At 37.8% G+C, this 20,023-nt stretch overlaps 1 protein-coding gene across 3 annotated transcripts in view; it reads left to right on the top strand.

Annotated features, from left to right (window-relative positions):
• Nucleotides 1-467: 467 nt before the first annotated feature.
• LOC114400135 (glutamate synthase [NADH], amyloplastic-like) overlaps nt 468-20,023 on the top strand; it is a 28,221-nt gene continuing 8,665 nt past the window's right edge. The window contains exons 1-8 of one of the 3 annotated variants that reach the window (XM_028362432.1): nt 468-1,385; nt 1,854-1,973; nt 2,753-2,857; nt 13,286-13,438; nt 18,614-18,714; nt 18,821-18,917; nt 19,401-19,510; nt 19,838-19,941. In XM_028362432.1, the coding sequence (XP_028218233.1) occupies nt 1,044-1,385; nt 1,854-1,973; nt 2,753-2,857; nt 13,286-13,438; nt 18,614-18,714; nt 18,821-18,917; nt 19,401-19,510; nt 19,838-19,941 (1,132 nt within the window). In that variant the 5' untranslated portion in view covers nt 468-1,043. Of the gene's footprint in view, nt 1,459-1,853; nt 1,974-2,752; nt 2,858-13,285; nt 13,439-18,613; nt 18,715-18,820; nt 18,918-18,981; nt 19,122-19,400; nt 19,511-19,837; nt 19,942-20,023 lie in introns of those variants that run through there. The other 2 variants (XM_028362433.1, XM_028362434.1) reach the window with 2 other exon arrangements.

Below are 20,023 nucleotides of genomic sequence, written 5' to 3'. Positions count from 1 at the left end.
CAAATTTTGGAATTATATTATAACTATTTTAGCCGACTTCTATTCCACTAAGTTTCAATTATTCACATGATAACAATATTTATTATGTAAAACATAAGAAAATAAAAAAAAATTATAAACAACATAATTTATACATTTTAATAATTTTTTAAAAAAATTTCAATGCCAAAATAATACTTATTAATATTTGTCTATTTAATATTGATCATCCATGAGACTACTTCGAAGACTTATCATTAGAAGAATAAAATATTACGGTATCCCTCAGCCGCAGCAGCACACAGGTTCGTAGTTCGTACCCGAACCTACCCAAATTGTGGGACCCATTCGCAGAGCGGCTTTAGCATGCCACATAGAACAGCTCACACGTGGCGTCACTGTGAATCCTTAGCTGTCGACAAAGAACAGAACAGTGATGAGGTCGAAGTTGGTAATTACACAACACAGGCACACCAACAACAACTACGTGGACGCCACTCTCCCTCCTCCTACCCCCTCCTCTTTCTTATAAATCCACCTTCTCCTCTCTCACCAACAACCCATCACACCACACGCCCTCAGCCGTCGCTCTCTCTCTCTCCCCCTTGTTTGTTCCTTCCTACTCAGTCTTGGTATTGTGTCTGCAACTTACGCGACAACCCTTTTGCGATTCGAATCTCTTTTAAGGTTTTAACCTCTTCAAAATTGTTACCATTTTTTCTCACAACCCCGTGGTTAATAAGCCACTTCACCCAAATCCGGATCTTATTAGAGCAATAATAAACCCAGATCTGTTTCTTTTAATGTGAAAAAAACCCCAATCCTTCTTCATTTTCTTTTTGGATATATTTCTTTTCTATTTTTACTTTTTCTATTTTAGGCGGTTGTAAGTTGTAACAGAATCTGGACGCTGAAATAAGAGTTCCCACTTCCCACAAACACTCTGAACATATTAAGAATTATTATTGTTATCGCAAAAAAAGAAACCCCAACACCAACAACAAGGCTTTTCCTTTTCTTTCTGTCTTTCTTTTTTTCTTGTTGTTGTTTTCTTTAAGTGAACAATGTCGAACGCGGTGTCGTTTACGCTCCCTTCTCTCAACAACCCTCAGCTAAACGCTCTGAATAGCCCTAACAAAGCGCGTCTGCGCCTCGGCCTGAGAAGCCGGGTCGTTGCGTCGTGCATAGAGAGGAAGAGGTTTCTGGGAACCCGGTTCCGACCGATCGGGTCGGACCGAATCCGGTTACTTCAATCGTGTCGGTTGCCGAAGCCGAGGGTGGCGGTGCGGTTGGCATTCTCGGCCGTGCCGGAGAAGCCACTGGGGCTGTATGATCCGGCGATGGACAAGGACTCGTGCGGGGTTGGGTTCGTGGCGGAGTTGTCAGGCGAGAGCAGCCGCAAAACGGTGCGTAGCGGGTTGGGTTGGGTTTGGTTTGGTTTTTGGTGGATGTGGTGTGGCGTGGCGTTTATGAATGAAGGTTAAATTGGTTTTTTTCTTTTTCTTTAATTTATCATTTATGTTCAATTTGATCTTTTTAACTTTTTAAATTGATTCAATTTCACCTTTCATCTAAATTAAACTGACATTTTCCAACACAGTTTTTTGTTGCGTTGTCTATGAGTAAAAAGGAAATGTGTCTTAGTGATTCATAGACAAAGAAGTCTCTCGGTGATTGTTGTCTACGAATAAAAAAGAAATACATATTTTGTTTATTTAATTTTGATGGTAGGATTAAATTGAATCATTTTTAAAAGATTAAATTAAACTACATCAAATTTAATCTCCCAAATAAATTAGAGGATATAAAAATTAATTTAACCATGACTTAATGAATGAATGGGGTGTGATTGTGTGTGTGCGTGCGCACTGCAGGTGACGGACGCGCTGGAAATGTTGGTGCGGATGACGCACAGAGGTGCATGCGGATGCGAAGCCAACACTGGAGATGGTGCCGGTATTCTTGTGGCCCTGCCTCATGCCTTTTACCAGGAGGCACGTTTTGTTCTTTGTTTCTTTTTAATTTACAAAATATCTTTCGGTATGTGCTGTTTTTGTTCGTGTGCGTGTGTTTTTATATATAAAAAAATGTTTATTAGATTTTTTGTTGTTGTAAATGTTAAGGGAGAAAAGGAAGAGGGTTGCCGGTCGTGGGTTCGATCCTCACTAATATTTGTTGATAAAAAATAGATTTTTTTGTTGTAAATATCTTTCTGTATTTTTTGTTCTTGTTTAATTAGTGTTCTTATGAAAGTATGTTCGATTTTAGTTTCGATTGACGATGGTTTAATTTACTAATTACTTGCTTATGATTGTTTTTTATTATACTTTTAATCCGTGAAAGAATTAATGTTTTTTTTATAGCGATTCAATTATAGGCATTAACTGTGGATGTGTACTATTTTCTTTCTTTCCTTTTGTATTCTTCTTATTCTTTTGATGATGTCTGCCGTTTTATTTTTTTTCCTGAACAATATTATTATTCGTAATTCATAAATAATATATTATTAATTATTATTTTTGTTATCATGGAAAGGAACATATTTTTCCTCTCAATTTCTGAGACCATTGAATTTGAATTATTATCTACTAAATAGTTTTTCATTAACTAAGGGGACTAGGATCGAATAGAGGGTTGCATTACTGTAAGTTCTGTTTGATTCATGCCTAAATCTATAGCCTCTTAATAGATCATAAAATCAAGAAAAATGTATTTGATATATTGTGACCTGTCTTTAGTATCTCTCCCCAGTAATGGGTTTGCCTTGTTGCAGGTTGTAGATTTTGAGCTTCCTCCGCAAGAAAAATATGCAGTTGGCATGTTTTTCTTGCCAAAGTCAAAAAAACGAAGGGAGGAAAGCAAAAGAATATTTAGTAAGGTAATTCATTTGTATTAGATTACATGATATTACATCTTGATATTATTCATCATATTGTATTTATTATTAGAATATTCTATTTCTTATTAATCAAAAATTGATTGATCATGTAATCAATTATTGATTCCATTTCTCTATTATAAATAAGATCATATGTGTGGTCTTAAGACACACAATTACACAAATAATGTAATATGGTATCAGATTAGGGTTCGATCCTTCCTTCTTTTTTTTTCTGTTGCGCAGTTTTCCTTCGCAGTGAACAGTACTGCACTGCGCTGCTGCCCTTGTATGGCAGCCTTCCCGACGCCCTTTTGCTGGTGAATAACTATGACCGCCATTGCCTACCTTTGATGACCCTGATGCTGCAATCACATAGTCGTCTGTCGTCACACGTGCCCCCATGTGTGGCAACTTTCTGGTGTGCATACTTCACGTGCGTGCAATAGAATGGCATGTGAAGCAGTTTCAGGCGACCCTTCCTTGCCCTCTTCAGCCTTTGAAGACCTTACTCAGCCCCCATTTGGCTGCTTTTCATACTGTTTGGCTCTTGTTTGGTTTTGTTTGGCCCTGTTTTGGGTTCGTGTTTAACTTTGAGTCTACCCTTTTCTTCTTGATGTCCACACTGCTCCTTTGGATACTCTACCTATCGTTCCAACCCCAATCGTTGTACCATGACAACCGACGGTTGTACCTGCTGATCCTCTAACTTCATCTTTTGCCACAAACGTCTCTTGCACATGAGCTTCCCATTATTGCCTTACGCAAAGGTATTCAATCTTCTTGCAATCTTGACCCTTTGTATGCTTGCACTATTCAGTGTCACCGTTTATCCCCTTTATATTTCTCTTTTATCTTCTTTTTGGATTCTGTCTATTCCTAAGTCTACAGGTGATGCCATGACTGATCCCCATTGGCAACAAACAATGTTGGATGGATGAAATGGCTGCTTTACATGCTAGTGGAACTTGGGAGCTAGTTTCCTTGCCTCCTGGGAAGACTATTGTTGGTTGTTGTTGGGTTTATACGGTGAAGGTTGGACCGGATGGGAATATTGATCGATTCAAAGCTTGTCGGGTGGCTAAAGGCTATACTCAAATCTTTGGCCTAGATTGTAGGGATACTTTTTCCCTTGTGGCCAAGATCACCTCTGTTAGTCTGTTTCTTGCTATGGTTGTCATTGGTCATATGGTTGCCATTGGCCATTGGCCGCTTCACCGGTTAGATATAAAAAATGCCTTCCTGCATGGTGAGTTACAAGAAGAGGTTTACATGGATCAACCCCCAAGGTTTTACTACTTCTGGTGGATCTCACCTTTTTTGTCGCCTTCGATGTTCCCTTTACGACTTGAAGCAGTCTCCTCATGTCTGGTTTGACCATTTTAATTTTGCATTACTTCTATTTGGTATGACTCGCTGCGAGGCTGATAATTTTGTGTTTTCACTACATTCTCCATCTGACCTGTGCATTTATCTTGTTGTCTATGTTGATGACATCGTCACTACTAATGATGACTTTGTAGTATCCGCCGACTCAAATCCCATCTGCACAACCAATTTCAGACAAAAAACTTGGGGCCGCTCAAATATTTCTTAGGCATTGAGGTTGCTCAATCCTCTTTTGGCATTGTTATTTCCCTGTGAAAGTATGCTTTGGATATACTTACGGAGACTGGCATGCTTGATTGTTGCCCTAGTGATGTGATCCTTATTAGGAGCGGATCGTTTGGTACAGGTCACGGAATCGGATGTCGCCACTTCCAGAGATGGAAGATAAGTCAGGGGTAGACGCCACAAAGGTTCAACCTTGATAAGTTCGGAATTGGTTTGATAAGGAACCCAGGGAGAAGCTCTCACGAATATACAAGGTATTTTCTGAAAAATGCCAGAAAGTCCCCTTCCTTCAAAATGAGTTGAATACATATAGTGTACCATTAAATTGCTAAATTAACTGAAATTGGTGCAGCTGAAAAGATAGGATTCAGCCACCAGTTTCTATAATTACAATTACAAATAGAAAATGTTGGATATAGGCCTTCAAATTAGATTGGGCCTTAAGCAATCAAGATTTTTGGGAGTGCCTCTGAGCCTTCGTCCTTCTCCACTTGGGCCTTGTCAAGTATGGCTGCCACCATTTGTTGGAGGGTATCCTTTGACTGTTTGGTCCTACCCCTTGTCATAGGTCCCTGTATTTGGGCAGCTTTGGGATTCTCATCAGATGATGTGATCCTTATTAGTGGCGGATCGCTTGGTACAAGTCACGGAATCGGATGACGTCACTTCCAGGGATGGAAGATAAGTCAGGGATAGACGCCACAAGGGTTCAACCTTGATATATCCAGAATTGGTTCGACAAGGAACCTAGAGAGAAGCTCTCACAAATACACAAGGTATTTTCTGAAAAATGTCAGAAAGTCCCCTTCCTTCAAAATGAGTTGAATACATATAGTGTACCATTAAATTGCTAAATTAACTGAAATTGGTGCAGCTGAAAAGGCATAGAATTCAGCCACCAGTTTATTTAATTACAATTACAAATAGAAAATGTTGGATATGGGCCTTCAAATTAGATTGGGCCTTAAGCAATCAAGATTTTTGGGAGTGCCTCTGTGATGCAATCCTACCCCGCAAGGGCATTGGATAGAAAACTCCAAGTAGATTGGGCCAGAGATGCAAGAGAAAGCCCTAGGGCTCTTATGAGTCTTAGGGTAGATTTCAGGCCCATGGGCTAAGTACGAGCCCACTTATCTTTGTAAATATTAGATTAAGGTTTCATTATTTTTGGGCCTTGTATTTAAGGCTCCATAATGTAAGTAGGGTACCCTAGAAATATAGGATTTTTCAGCCCTTGTATTTTAGGGCACCTAGACTAGTTTTTGTATTCGGGATAATTTTGTAATTTCACATGCACTAAATGGATATTTGATGTGTGTGGTTGGAAATAAATTTAATTGAATTGGTAGAAGCCAAATCCAATTAAATTTTAGAGGGGGAGGTGAGCATTTGCTTACTACACCCCATTGTCACATCTTATAGTCAAACTTTGTGGATGTCCTTCATGCTTTTCATGCCTCATGACACCTAGGCACACTTAGTGGAGAATCTTGGAATTGATCTTGGATTAGTGGGCTGAACCATAACTAAAATTCACTAATCATAATTAGTGAAATTTTGGCTCCAAAGTTTGGCTCCACAAATTCAATTTCAAATTTAAGTGAAATTTGAATTTCCCTCCAATTTTGTGTGACACTTAGACTATAAATAGAGGTCATGTGTGTGCATTTTTTTCAACTTTGATCATTTGAATATTAAACTTCAGATTTCAAAGCTCATTTGGAGCACAAAATTTCGTGCTCTTCTCTCCCTCTCCCTTCATTCATCTCCTTCTTCCTCCAAGCTCTTATCCATGGCCTCCTATGGTGGTGAGATTCTTCTAGACTCATCTTCTCCTTGAAGTGGCGTCTCCTCTCTCTCTTCCTTTTCTATTCCGCTGCCATTCATCTTCCAAGAAGCAAAGGAATCCATTGATGAAGAAGATCCTAGGCCTACAAGCTCCAATGGAGCTTGCACCATGTGGTATCAGAGCATCTTCATCTAGGTGATGTTCTTTTGCTTCCTCTATCTTTTTGTTCGGTGAATTCTCTTTAATCCCTTGTTCTTCATATTATTCTCCATGTATATCCTCCATTGTCTTGTGGTTTGATGCTGTTTAGAGTAGATTCAAAAAAAATAAACCGATTAAATCTTAGATCTACACTTGTTCTTGCATTTCTATGGTTCAAATTTTGTAGATCTACTCTTGAATCTTGTTTTTGTGTTGATTTTAGGTTCTATCATTTTTCATTCATAATATTCTTGTGCTGAACCTTAGATCTAAATTTTCTTCCAAAATATTGATTAGAAAAAAAAACACAAAAATCTAAGTGTAAATCACTTAATCCATGTTGTCTTAGAGTCATGTTTAGTCATAGTAATTGTCACATTATGTTCTAAGTTTGTGTTGAATTTTTATTTTGTTGATTGAATTCTAGATACATTTGTTCATGTATTCTTGTCATTCTTAGTCTATCTTTTTGAATTTTGAGTCTAATTCATGCATGTTATTTAGTTCATAACATGTTCTAAATCAATTCCTAGAAGTAGTCTTGTTCTTGAACTTTTTTTTGTTTTCTAAGTTTCCTACATGATGCCTATGATGAAGTTGAGTTGTGGTGCTAAGTTGTGGCTGGATTTGTGAATCAAATAAATCTTAAGCTCTCTTGAATTGTGTTATTCAAGATAATTGAGCATAAGCAAACACAAATTGTAACTATCCAAGCCTTAAGCAACATAAACACTACTCTTGATTTCTAGGTTGAAATCGCTGGTGTTGGCAGCTTGAACATACAAAATTGTATAAATTACTGGGAATTGGTCACTACGAGTTTTGAGCTGAAATTTTTACTGAATTTTCTAGACATCTGGAAAAAATTATAAAAAAAAGAACCAAGCGATTTGGATTAAAGGAAAAAATAAGAAAAATCTCACAAGTTGGCAGAAAAATCAGTGTCCAGGAAAAAAAAAAGTGAAAGGAAAGTGTGCTTGTTGTTTTGGCTCAAAATTTGTTCTATAATTGGTGCCTATTTTATACCAATCCTAGTTCTGAAATTTCAATTGAAAATTATTGTGAAAACAAGTGCCAAAACTAGAGGTTTCTTGAGTCTTTTTTTTTTAGAGTTTTTCTAATTTACTCTAGAGCCATTCTAGGTTTCTCTTTGAGTCCTAACTTGCTTTTTTGTGCTTTTCATTGCTTTAATTGTTGAATAATCCTTGAAAATTTGTCTTGTTAAAACTCTATTGGTTTAGCTTTCATTTCATTTTTTTTTGTCTTTGGTTATTGCTTGTCTCTTTGTTTCCTTGCTTGTGAGTTGCCATATAGGGAATTGGAAAGGAGGATTGATGCCATATCTTGAAGAATTTGAGTCAAGAAGCTAGGGGCCAACCACCTTAAGAGCTATTGGACTAAGAAGCACTCCAAATTGAGTGAAACACTAAAGAGAGAATAGCCACCACAATTGAGGACTTTTTTCTTTGTAATTTTGTAATTAGCAATTTGCTTTGCTTTCAAATTTTGTAACAAAAAGGCCTTTCATTGGAAGTAAGTTGGGAGTCTCCGCTAGGTCACCCTACTTCCATTTGTGTGTAATAATTTTAGGCAATTTCCCCTTAGGATAGTGAGTGCTTTGTTGGGAACCTTAAATGAGGTCATCCAAACACTCTTAGGATCCGCCTAGTTTGCATTTCTTGCACTTTAATTTCTTACTTATTTTCATAGCTTATTTCCTTTACCCTCCATTGTCAAACCGCCTAGATAGCTTGCCTTTTACCAATTAGTTTTTACCTTATCTTTCACACCTCTTTTAGTGTTATTTTGGCTAGTTTCAACCATAGTTTCTTTTACCTTTTGTTTTCAAACCCCCAACAAGAAAGAACTATAGCTTAGGAACCAACATGAGTCTTCATTCTTCATCTAGTGTTAATGGTGAGGGTTCTACTCCTAAGGACCCCTTGTATAAGATATTAGATGAGTTGAGATCCCTTAAGTTGTGGAAAGAAAAACAAGAGAGAAAAGATAAAGGTAAAAAAAGAGTAGAAAAAATAAGTCAAGATGAAAGAGAGAAAATAAGAGAGGAAGAAAGAAGAAAAATAATGAAAGAAATGAAAAGAGAAAAACATGTCTCCTATAATAGTCATAACTCTTGCAAGAGCCTAAGTGAAGAACTTCGTGACTATTATGAAGGAAGGCATAAGTCACATCTTAGACCTCACTCTCATAGGAGAGAAAATGAAAGAAAGCCTCAAGAGGTTAACATTAAACTCCCATACTTCCATGGGAAGGACAATGTAGAGGTTAATTTAGATTGGGAAATAAGGGTAGAGCAACAACTTAAAAGGAAGTCTACTTCAAAATCTTATGGCTCTCACTCTTATCCAAAGAAAGACCAAGGTCAAGGAATCTTAGGGGTGAGACCTTCTAAGTCCAAAGATGATAAGGGGAAGACAATAGAAAAGAAACCCCTTAAGGCTAGTATGCAAGAGAAGACTAGCTCCATGAAGTGCTTTAAATGTCTTGGAAAAGGACACATTACTTCTCAATGCCCCACCAAGAAAACCATGATTATGAGGGGCCAAGACATTTATAGTAGCCAAGATGAGGCTACTACTTCACCTTCCTCTAGTAAAAGTGAAGAAGCAAAAGGGGAAGAATCTAGTGAAGAGATCTACCCCCAGGAAGAAGGACAACCTTTAATGGTTAAGGAGGAGTGTAAGGAGGTAAGTGTCTCCTCCAAGAGGTTAGCTAAGAAGGAAAGACATTTTGAAATAAAGACAAATATTAAAGAAATTTCCCTTCTTAGACAACCTCCACATTTTCTCCTTTGTAAAAAGACACTTGTTAGCATTGCCACATCTCTTAGGCTTGAGTTTATTCCTCAAGTAAAGGAGTTGTTGGATGAGGGTTTGGTTTGCAAGAGATTAAATCCTTGTGCTTTGTTGGTGCCCAAAATAGGTATTATTAGGCACCAAATCCCTAAAATAGGTGGTGTGATGAATGCTTTGGGTGGTGCAACACTCTTTTGTAAAATCACTCGTGCATCCAACATCTTCATGATTTGTGTACATAGGGACTCATTAGGTAGGTTTGTTCTTATTTTTAGTTTCAATACAAACTTAGGCACTCATATGGGACACCTTAGGTTTGTCATACTTTTTGGTAGGAATAATCAACATGAAAATACAGAAAAAGGTATGTTCTATTGCTTTACTTTTCTTAATTTTTTAAATTGTGATCAAGGGGTGCCCATGAACCCTAAGAGAATAAAGGTCATTCCTGAGTGGCCCACTCCACCAAGTGTAAGAAAAATTTGGGGCTTCCAAGACTTAACAAACTTTTACAAAAGGTTTGCCCCATATTTTTCTATACTTGTAGCACCACTCATTGAGTTGGTGAGGAACCATGTTCCTTCATGGGAAGATGCCCAGGAAGCTCCATTGGAGCTTGTAGGCCTAGGATCTTCTTCATCAATGGATTCCTTTGCTTCTTGGAAGATGAATGGCAGCAGAATAGAAAAGGAAGAGAGAGAGGAGACGCCACTTCAAGGAGAAGATGAGTCTAGAAGAAGCTCACCACCATAGGAGGCCATGGATAAGAGCTTGGAGGAAGAAGGAGATGAATGAAGGGGGAGGGAGAGAAGAGCACGAAATTTTGTGCTCCAAATGAACTTTGAAATCTGAAGTTTAATATTCAAATGATCAAAGTTGAAAAAAATGCACACATATGACCTCTATTTATAGTTTAAGTGTCACACAAAATTGGAGGGAAATTCAAATTTCACTTGAATTTGAAATTGAATTTGTGGAGCCAAACTTTGGAGCCAAAATTTCACTAATTATGATTAGTGAATTTTAGTTATGGTTCAGCCCACTAATCCAAGATCAATTCCAAGATTCTCCACTAAGTGTGCTTAGGTGTCATGAGGCATGAAAAGCATGAAGGACATGCATAAAGTGTGACTATAAGATGTGGCAATGGGGTATAGTAAGCAAATGCTCACCTCCCCCTCTAAAATTTAATTGGATTGGGCTTCTACCAATTTAATTAAATTTATTTCCAACCACACACATCAAATATCCACTTAATGCATGTGAAATTACAAAACTACCCCTAATACAAAAACTAGTCTAGGTGCCCTAAAATATAAGGGCTGAAAAATCTTATATTTCTAGGGTACCCTACCTACATTATGGAGCCCTAAATACAAGGCCCAAAAATAATGAAACCTTAATCTAATATTTAAAAAGATAAGTGGGCTCGTACTTAGCCCATGGGCCCAAAATCTACCCTAAGGCTCATAAGAACCCTAGGGCCTTCTCTTGCATCTCTGGCCCAATCTACTTGGAGTTTTCTATCCAATGTCCTTGCGGGGTAGGATTGCATCACTCTGGGCCTTCGTCCTTCTCCACTTGGGCCTTGTCAAGTATGGCTGTCACCATTTGTTGGAGGGTATCCTTTGACTGTTTGGTCCTACCCCGTGTCATAGGTCCCTGTATTTGGGCAGCTTTGGGATTCTCATCAGATGATGTGATCCTTATTAGTGGCGGATCGCTTGGTACAAGTCACGGAATCGGATGACGCCACTTCCAGGGATGGAAGATAAGTCAGGGGTAGACGCCACAAGGGTTCAACCTTGATATATCCAGAATTGGTTCGACAAGGAACCTAGAGAGAAGCTCTCACAAATACACAAGGTATTTTCTGAAAAATGTAAGAAAGTCCCCTTCCTTCAAAATGAGTTGAATACATATAGTGTACCATTAAATTGCTAAATTAACTGAAATTGGTGCAGCTGAAAAGGCATACAATTCAGCCACCAGTTTATTTAATTACAATTACAAATAGAAAATGTTGGATATGGGCCTTCAAATTAGATTGGGCCTTCAGCAATCAAGATTCTTGGGAGTGCCTCTGAGCTTTCGTCCTTGTCCACTTGTGCCTTGTCAAGTATGGCTGTCACCATTTGTTGGAGGGTATTCTCTGACTGTTTGGTCCTACCCCTTGTCCTAGGTCCCTGTATTTGGACAGTTTTGGGATTCTCATCAGATGATGTGATCCTTATTAGGGGTGGATCGCTTGGTACAGGTTACATAAATGGTTGACGTCACTTCTAGAGATAGAAAATAAGTCAGGGATAAATGCAACAAGGGTTCAACCTTGATAAGTACAGAATTGGTTCGACAAGGAATCCAGAGAGAAGCTCTCATGAATACACAAGGTATTTTCTGAAAAATGTCAAAAAGTCCCCTTCCCTCAAAATGAGTTGAATACATATAGTGTATCATTAAATTGCTAAATTAACTGAAATTGGTGCAGCTGAAAAGGCATAGGATTCAATCACCAGTTTATTTTATTACAATTACAAATAGAAAATGTTGGATATGAGCCTTCAAATTAGATTGGGCCTTCAGTAATCAAGATTCTTGGGAGTGCCTCTGGGCATTCGTTCTTCTCCACTTGGGCCTTGTTAAGTATGATTCTCATCATATGATGTGATCCTTATTAGGGGTGGATCACTTGGTATAGGTCACGGAATCGGATGACGTCACTTCCAGAGATGGAAGATAAGTCAGGAGTAGACGCTACAAGGGTTTAACCTTGACAAGTTCAAAATTGGTTCGACAAGGAACCAAGAGAGAAGCTCTCACGAATACACAAGGTATTTTTTGATAAATGCCGAAAAGTCCCCTTGATTCAAAATGAGTTGAATACATATAGTGTAACATTAAATTGCTAAATTAACTCAAATTGGTGCAGCTGAAAAGGCATAGGATTCAGCCACCAATTTATTTAATTACAATTACAAATAGAAAATATTGGATATGAGCCTTTAAATTAGTTTGGGCCTTCAGCAATCAAGATTCTTGGCAGTGCCTCTGGGTCTTCATCCTTTTCCACTTGCACCAGGCCGTGGATTACTATATGAAGGCAAAGGCAATGCCAAGATCATTTGTTTTACTCTGATGCTGATTAGGCAGACTCACCATCAGCCACGAAGTCCATGATTGGTTATTGTGTTCTTATTTGAGGAAATTTGATCCCATCGGGAAGCAAGAAACAAAATATAGTCACTAGATCCAGTGCTGAAGCTGAATACCGTGCCATGCCTGCAACTACAAGTGAAATTACATGGCTAAGGAAACTTCTCCAGCAGTTCCAATTTGGAGACACTCAAGCCACCAATCTTATTTGCGATAATCAAGCCGTTCTCCACATTGTATCTAATCCGGTCTTCCATGAATGGACTAAACACAGTAGAAGACTATCATTTTGTGAGAGAGAAAGTGCTCTCAGGAAAAATCACTATTGAGTTTGTCAACTCTAGTGACCAACTGGAGGACATGTTCACTAAATCTCTCAAGGGGTCTTGCATTGATTATATTTTCAACAAGCTTGGTGCATATGACATATATACTCCAGCAGCTTGAGGGGGAGTGTTAAATTACATGAGATTACATCTTGATATTATTCCTGATATTGTATTTATTATTAGAGTATTCTATTTCCTATTAATTTGTAATTGATTTATCATGCAATCAATTACTTATTCTATTTCTGTATTATAAATAAGATCATATGTGTGGTCTCAAGACACAATTACACAAATACTGTAATAATTTGAATTGATTTCATGTATAATGACTGATTGGCTGTTGGTTTCAACATAGATTTGTTATAGCATACCGTACTTTTTATACTATTTTGATCATGCTGAAGTTGTCCACCAACAAGTAGTTTTTTTAATATATTTTTAACCATATTCCTTTTGTTATCACCGTTATTGTGATTTTGTATTTTACTGGCATTTGTTTGTAATTATGGTTTGCTGTTTTAAGGTTGCTAAATCTCTGGGGCATACAGTTCTTGGTTGGCGGTCTGTGCCTATTGATAATACAGGATTGGGCAAATCGGCCTTGCAGACCGAACCAGTGATTGAACAGGTGTTTCTTACACCAAGTGCTCAATCAAAAATTGATTTGGAAAGACAGGTACGTTTTCTACATGTTGACATGTATGGTGAGAGTTGAATTTATTGATAAAGAAAGTGGTCTTAACAAATTTTGTATTAGTGTATTAAGTAAGTTTTACTTTGTGATTCAGTTAGGACAGTTGTGGTTTGTTATTTCTGTTAGTTTGTTAGAAGCTGTTATTTTGTTAGAGCAATAACTATCTTTGGTTAGTTAATTGCCTTAGTTAGGTTATGTGCAATTATATTTGTTCTCTCTATAAATAGAGAAACAGAATCAGTTTGTAACTAACCTTTCAATTTTGAATCAACAATAATATCTTCCAGCTTTGTTCTTTTCTCTCACAAACTCTATGATGGTATCCAGAGCTTGAGGTCTATCCATGGTGACTAATCAGAATTTTGCTTCCGCTACTCCTTTTCATCCGATTTCTTAGAAGTTGGATGGTTCTAACTTCCTGCTATGGAGGCAACTGGTAGAACCTGTCATCAAGGCTCATAAAATTCAACGTTTCGTGGCAAGTCCTTTGATCCCAAAATCAGATTGTGAAGCTGGAAATGAAAATTCAGCATACACCGATTGGGAACAAGATCAGATTCTCTTATCGTGGCTCCAATCGACTCTTTCAATTTTCATCCTATCTCGAATTATCGGATGTGTTCATTCATATCAGCTTTAGGAGCAAATCCATGAGTACTTTCAAAAGCAAACACGTGCGAAAGCTAGGATTCTTTGAACAGAACTCAGAACTACAATGCTTGAGTAGAAAACAATGCGTGAGTTTCTTCTACGCATTAAATTCATAGTCGATGTGCTTGGATCGTGTGGAATTCTTGTTCTTCCGCGTGAACACCTTGACGCGATTCTTGAAGGCCTACAAGAGGAGTACGGTCTAGTGATCTCAGTGATCAAAAGTAAGTTTGAACCACTTCCGATTGGAGAAGTAGAGGGACTGCTGCTCGCACATGAGGCACGCATGAAAAAGTTTCAGAAGCACTTTGCTGATTCACCATCGATTAATGTGGCTGAAGGTTACAATTCACCTTCGAATTCTTACAATTCATCCTCGAATAATTTCAGTTCACAAAATCGATCCAATTATTCTGGAAATCGTGGTGACTTCAATCGTGGCAGTGGCTACAGTCATGGAGGCAGTGATTCTGACCGTGGCGGTGGCTACAGTCACACGGAGGCAATGACTTTGGCCATGCTGGAGGTCGTCGTCATGGCAACAGAGGCCACAGTCGTTATGCAAATTTTCAGTGCCAAGTTTGCTTCAAATTTGGTCATACAACAACGGTGTGTCATTTTCGCTATGATTTTGATTTTCAGCCAAACGCATCTCTCACGCTGATGGAACTAGTATTTCAAAGCAATTCTTCAAACACCTTCGGTTCAAAACATAATCAAGGAACTAATTCTCACAAAGACTCCCAACCTAGTGCAATGCTGGTTAATTCTGAAAATCAAGATCCTAACTCTACTACATGGATACCTGATTCGGGTGCATCGTTCCACGTAACTGAAGAGTCTCAAAACATCCAGCAGCTTGGTCCATTTGAGGGACCAGATCAAATATACATAGGTAATGGTCAAGGCCTTTCTATTAAGTCTTCTTGTTACACAAAGTTTGTTTCCCCTATTAATCCTAGAATCAGTCTGTCCTTAAAACAATTATTACATGTACCTGTCATCACTAAAAACTTAATCAGTGTCAGCAAATTTTCTAAGGATAACAATGTTTCTTTGAATTTTATCCTAATCATTGTGCTGTGAAATCACAGGGAACCAATGAAGTCCTACTTCAAGGGTTCACTGGTTCTTGATGGCCTCTACATATTTCCACATCTTGCACGCAAAGATTCTGCCTCAGCCACCTTCTCACTTTCAAATTCCAGTGCTGATTTTGCTGTTACTTCTGTTTATAGTGGTTCTAATACACAAATTTCTGATTCCTTTGTAAATGCTGTTTCTGATGTTAAAACAGCACCTAGCACTAGCTCTCAAACTATATGGCACCCTAGATTGTGCCATCCTAATGCTAATGTTCTAAGGCTTGTGCTTAATCATTGTAATATACCCATAGTTAATAAAACTATGTTCGAAATCTGTGCTGCTTGTTATGTTGGAAAGTCACATAGACTACCATTGATTTCAAATTGTATATTCTGCTCCTCTTGAACTTATATACAGTGATTTGTGCCACAAATGGTTTCTCTTATTATATCAGCTTTGTTGATGCCTATTCTAAGTTCACTTGGATCTATTTTCTTAAAAATAAATCAGAAACATTTTCTGTTTTTCAGCAATTTAAAACCATGACTGAACTCCAATTTGATACCAAAATTAAGAGTGTTCAAACAGATTGGGGAGGTGAATTTAGACCTCTTATCTCATTTTTTCAAACCCATGGGATCATTCACAGGCTAATTTGCCCTCACACACATCATCAAAATGCTGTTGTGGAAAGAAAACACAGACATATCATTGAGTTAGGCCTCACTCTTCTCAAACAAGCTTCTCTCCCTTTGAAATTTTGGGATTTTTCCTTCCAAACTGTTGTTTATTTGATAAACAGACTTCCCGCTGCTTCTCTTAAATTTCAAGTTCCTTATACTGTTTTGTTCAACAAGTTACCTAATTACAATTTTTTGAGGAACTTTGGATGTTCTTGCTATCCTTTTCTTAGACCCTATAATAAACACAAACTTGATTTCAGGTCACATGAGTGTTTGTTCCTTGGTTATTCCACCTCTCACAAAGGCTACAAGTGTCTCTCTCCTAATGGAAAATTATGTTTCCAAAGATGTTATCTTCGATGAGTTTAATCATTTCAATGATCTTTTTCCACCTTTATCCAACTCTGTCACCTCTTCTAAGATTGATTTTTTATCTACTGCTCATATTCCTCTTGTTTCACCTTCCCCTAATGAACTCACTCATTCTTCTCAACATGCTGAAACTAATTCTACTTCTGTAAGTGTTGATCCCTTTAGATCCCTAAATACTGAATTCCCTAATTCTCAAAATGTCACATCATCTTCTCCTCTTTCAAATGCTGAACCAAATTGTGTTACTAATGAACACTCTAGCACTGTTTCTGACTTAAATAGAAATCCAAGTAAACTGTCCAGTACCTCTTCTTCTCAATCTCACACTGTCAATTTTCCTTCTTATAATCCTGTTCTTCCCTCACAAAAAGTCCATCCTATGCAAACCGGATCCAAGTCTGGAATTCATCAATATAGGCTGCATCCTTCACTGTTTTTGGCACATTGTGAACCTAGCACTGTTAAACAGGCTCTTGCTGACCCTCAATGGTTTGCTGCTATGAAACAAGAGTATGAGGCTCTTCTTAACAATTAAACATGGGATCTTGTTCCTCTTCCCAAAGACAGACAAGCTGTGGGTTGTAAGTGGGTCTTCAGAATAAAGGAGAATGCTGATGGGATTGTTAACAGGTTCAGGGCTAGGTTAGTGGCTAAAGGATTTCATCAGATTGCTGGTTGTGACTTTTATAAAACCTTTTCTCCTGTGATAAAACCTGTTACAATCAGGCTGATTATTACTCTTGCCCTCACTAATAAATGGGATTTGTTCCAGTTAGATGTCAACAATGCTTTTTTAAATGGCCATCTTGAAGAGACTATCTACATGCAACAGCCACAAGGCTTCAAAAGTTTAGATAGAACCTTGGTTTGCAAGCTACAAAAGGCTTTGTATGGCCTTAAATAGGCCCCAAGACAGTGGTTCGATAGGCTCAAAGGAACTCTTTTACAGCTTGGGTTTGTGGCCAGCAAGTGCGATCCTTCATTGTTTGTTTATAAAAACAAAGGACACATTATCTACATTCTTGTTTATGTAGATGATATTATTATCACTGGTACCTCCAATGTTGTAATTCAGCAACTCACCACTAAGTTGCATTCCAATTTTTCTCTTAAACAATTGGGTATACTTGACTATTTTCTTGGTATTGAAATCAAATCAGTGGCTAATGGGACTATTCTACTGACTCAAACCAAATATATCATAGATTTGCTTCAAAAAACCAAAATGGTAGAAGCGCAGTCTATTCTTCCCCTATGACTGCTAATTGCAAGTTAACCAAAGCTGGCTCGGATTTATTCAGTGATCCATCTCTCTATAGGTCTGTTGTTGGTTCTCTTCAATACACAACCATTACAAGACCTGAGTTAAGCTATGTTGTTGTGAACAAGGTCTTTCAATTCATGGCTAATCCTATGGACTCTCACTGGACAGCTGTTAAACTGTTAAACGCATTCTAAGGTACCTTAAAGGCTCTATTCATCATGGTCTGCACTTCAAGGCTACTCCTTCCTCTCTGCCTTTTACTATCAAAGCCCTCTATGATGCTGATTGGGCCTTGGATCCAGATGATAGAAGGTCTACTCCTGTGCAGTGATTTATTTTGGTCCTAATTTGGTCTCCTGGTGGTCCAAGAAACAACAAATTGTGGCTGGATCTTCCACTGAAGCTGAATACAAGAGCACCTCAAGCCATGATTGAAGTTACGTGGATTCAAACTCTTTTAACAGAGTTATCTCTTCCGTTTCAGACCCCAGAGATTTGCTATGGCAACCAAAGTGCAGTAGCTATCAGTCATAATCCAGTTCTTCATTCCCGGATCAAGCACATGGAAATTGACATCTTTTTTGTCAGGCAGAAAGTCTTAGCTAAAGAGCTCAAATTGTATCATATTCCTGCTATAGATCAATGGGCTGATGCCCTCACTAAGCCTCTATCACCAACTCAATTTCTCTTTCTTAGGTCCAAATTCAATGTAGTTGAGTCCATTTTTGATTCCCAACCCCATTGAGTTTGAGGGGGGTATTAGTGTATTAAGTAAGTTTTACTTTGTGATTCAGTTAGGACAACTGTGGTTTGTTATTTCTGTTAGTTTGTTAGAAGCCGTTATTTCTGTTAGAGCAGTAACTAACTTCCGTTAGTTAACTGCCTTAGTTAGGTTATGTGTAATCATATCTGTTCTCTCTATAAATAGAGAAACAAAATCAGTTTGTAACAAACCTTTCTATGCTGAATCAACAATAATATCTTCCAGCTTTCTTCTTTTCTCTCTCAAACTCTGATTTTGGTTCAGCTCTTTTTTACATCACTGTATGATTAATTTTAAGTGATAATTAAATGGTGCTTAATAGATACTTGGTTTTGCAGATGTACATATTAAGGAAGCTCTGCATGGCTGCTATTACATCTGCATTAAACCTCCAAAATGATGGCATTGCAGATTTCTACATCTGTTCACTTTCATCAAGGTGTGTTCTCAAGAGGCAACCTCATTTTCTTGAGAAGTAAATTATGGTTACTGTCATTGTTATCAGATCAATTTCAAATTTCTGATGGTTATCCAATTTTGTTCAGGACTGTTGTTTACAAAGGTCAGCTAACACCAGCTCAGTTGAGGGATTATTACTTTGCAGATCTTGGCAATGAAAGGTTTACGAGCTACATGGCCCTGGTAAATATATTACCCATTAACCTATTTTCCTTCTTCACTAACTCTATACTCCAACAAACAGCATGGGAACAACCAGTAACTGAAGAGAGGCAAGGTTGGGGAATGACTTCTGAGGCATTGAGATTTGAATGATCTCTTAAGTTCTTCCGCTTCCTTGATTACTGTTTGAGTTTGGATGCTGGATTGGATGCAATGGTTGAGTTGGTAAGAAAGTTCATTATCAAGATAAATCATGTTTGCGGAAATTTCTGCTGATGCTTTCTATCGGTAGTTGATCTGGAGGTCAATTTCTTCCAAGTTGTGGAGTGAAAAACCATTTTTGGTGAAAGTGGATAGGATTTCTAGAATTTCTACTGGCAATTAATATATGCTTTGTATTGTACCTGGAAGAAAAAACATTTTTGCATTTGATTTTCTACACTATTTTATTTTGTTATAAGAATATAATCATGATTACTGACAATTTGGTATGCATATGTGCAGATACATTCACGGTTTTCTACAAATACTTTCCCTAGCTGGGATCGTGCTCAACCTATGCGTGTATTGGGCCACAATGGAGAAATCAACACACTCAGAGGCAATGTTAACTGGTATGTTTTTAATAAGTTTTGCATTACTGTAGTTTGATGGTATGTGACCTGTAAGAATGAATACTTATTGCACTGCAAATTTAAATGGTGTATCAGCATTATCCCAATGATGCTGAAATGAATAAATGGTAAATATTGTCTGCTAATTACATGATTGTATCTTTTTTCCTCCTCAAAAAATGCACTGTATCAGTTCAGTGTGCATCAAGCTTGGTGCTAGATGATTATGGGTGGGTATAACAGCGTTGGAAATTGTGTGGGATGTACTCATTGCATTTTGATAGATGTAGTGTACAATATATAAGCTAATGTTGTCTAATTTTGTAGGATGAAGGCACGTGAGGGTCTACTGAAATGCAAGGAGCTTGGTTTATCAGAGAATGAATTAAAGAAGCTTTTGCCGATTGTGGATGCAAATTCATCAGATTCAGGTGAAATTTTATCTGAATCTTATTTATTAGCACACTAGACTATGGTCATATACTGAATCCTAATGGGTAGTTTTTCTTTTGC

The sequence above is a fragment of the Glycine soja genome, chromosome 19 (assembly GCF_004193775.1).
Source record: "Glycine soja cultivar W05 chromosome 19, ASM419377v2, whole genome shotgun sequence".
In the NCBI taxonomy this organism is placed as follows: domain Eukaryota; kingdom Viridiplantae; phylum Streptophyta; class Magnoliopsida; order Fabales; family Fabaceae; genus Glycine; species Glycine soja.
This window is presented reverse-complemented; position numbering and strand designations above follow the sequence as displayed.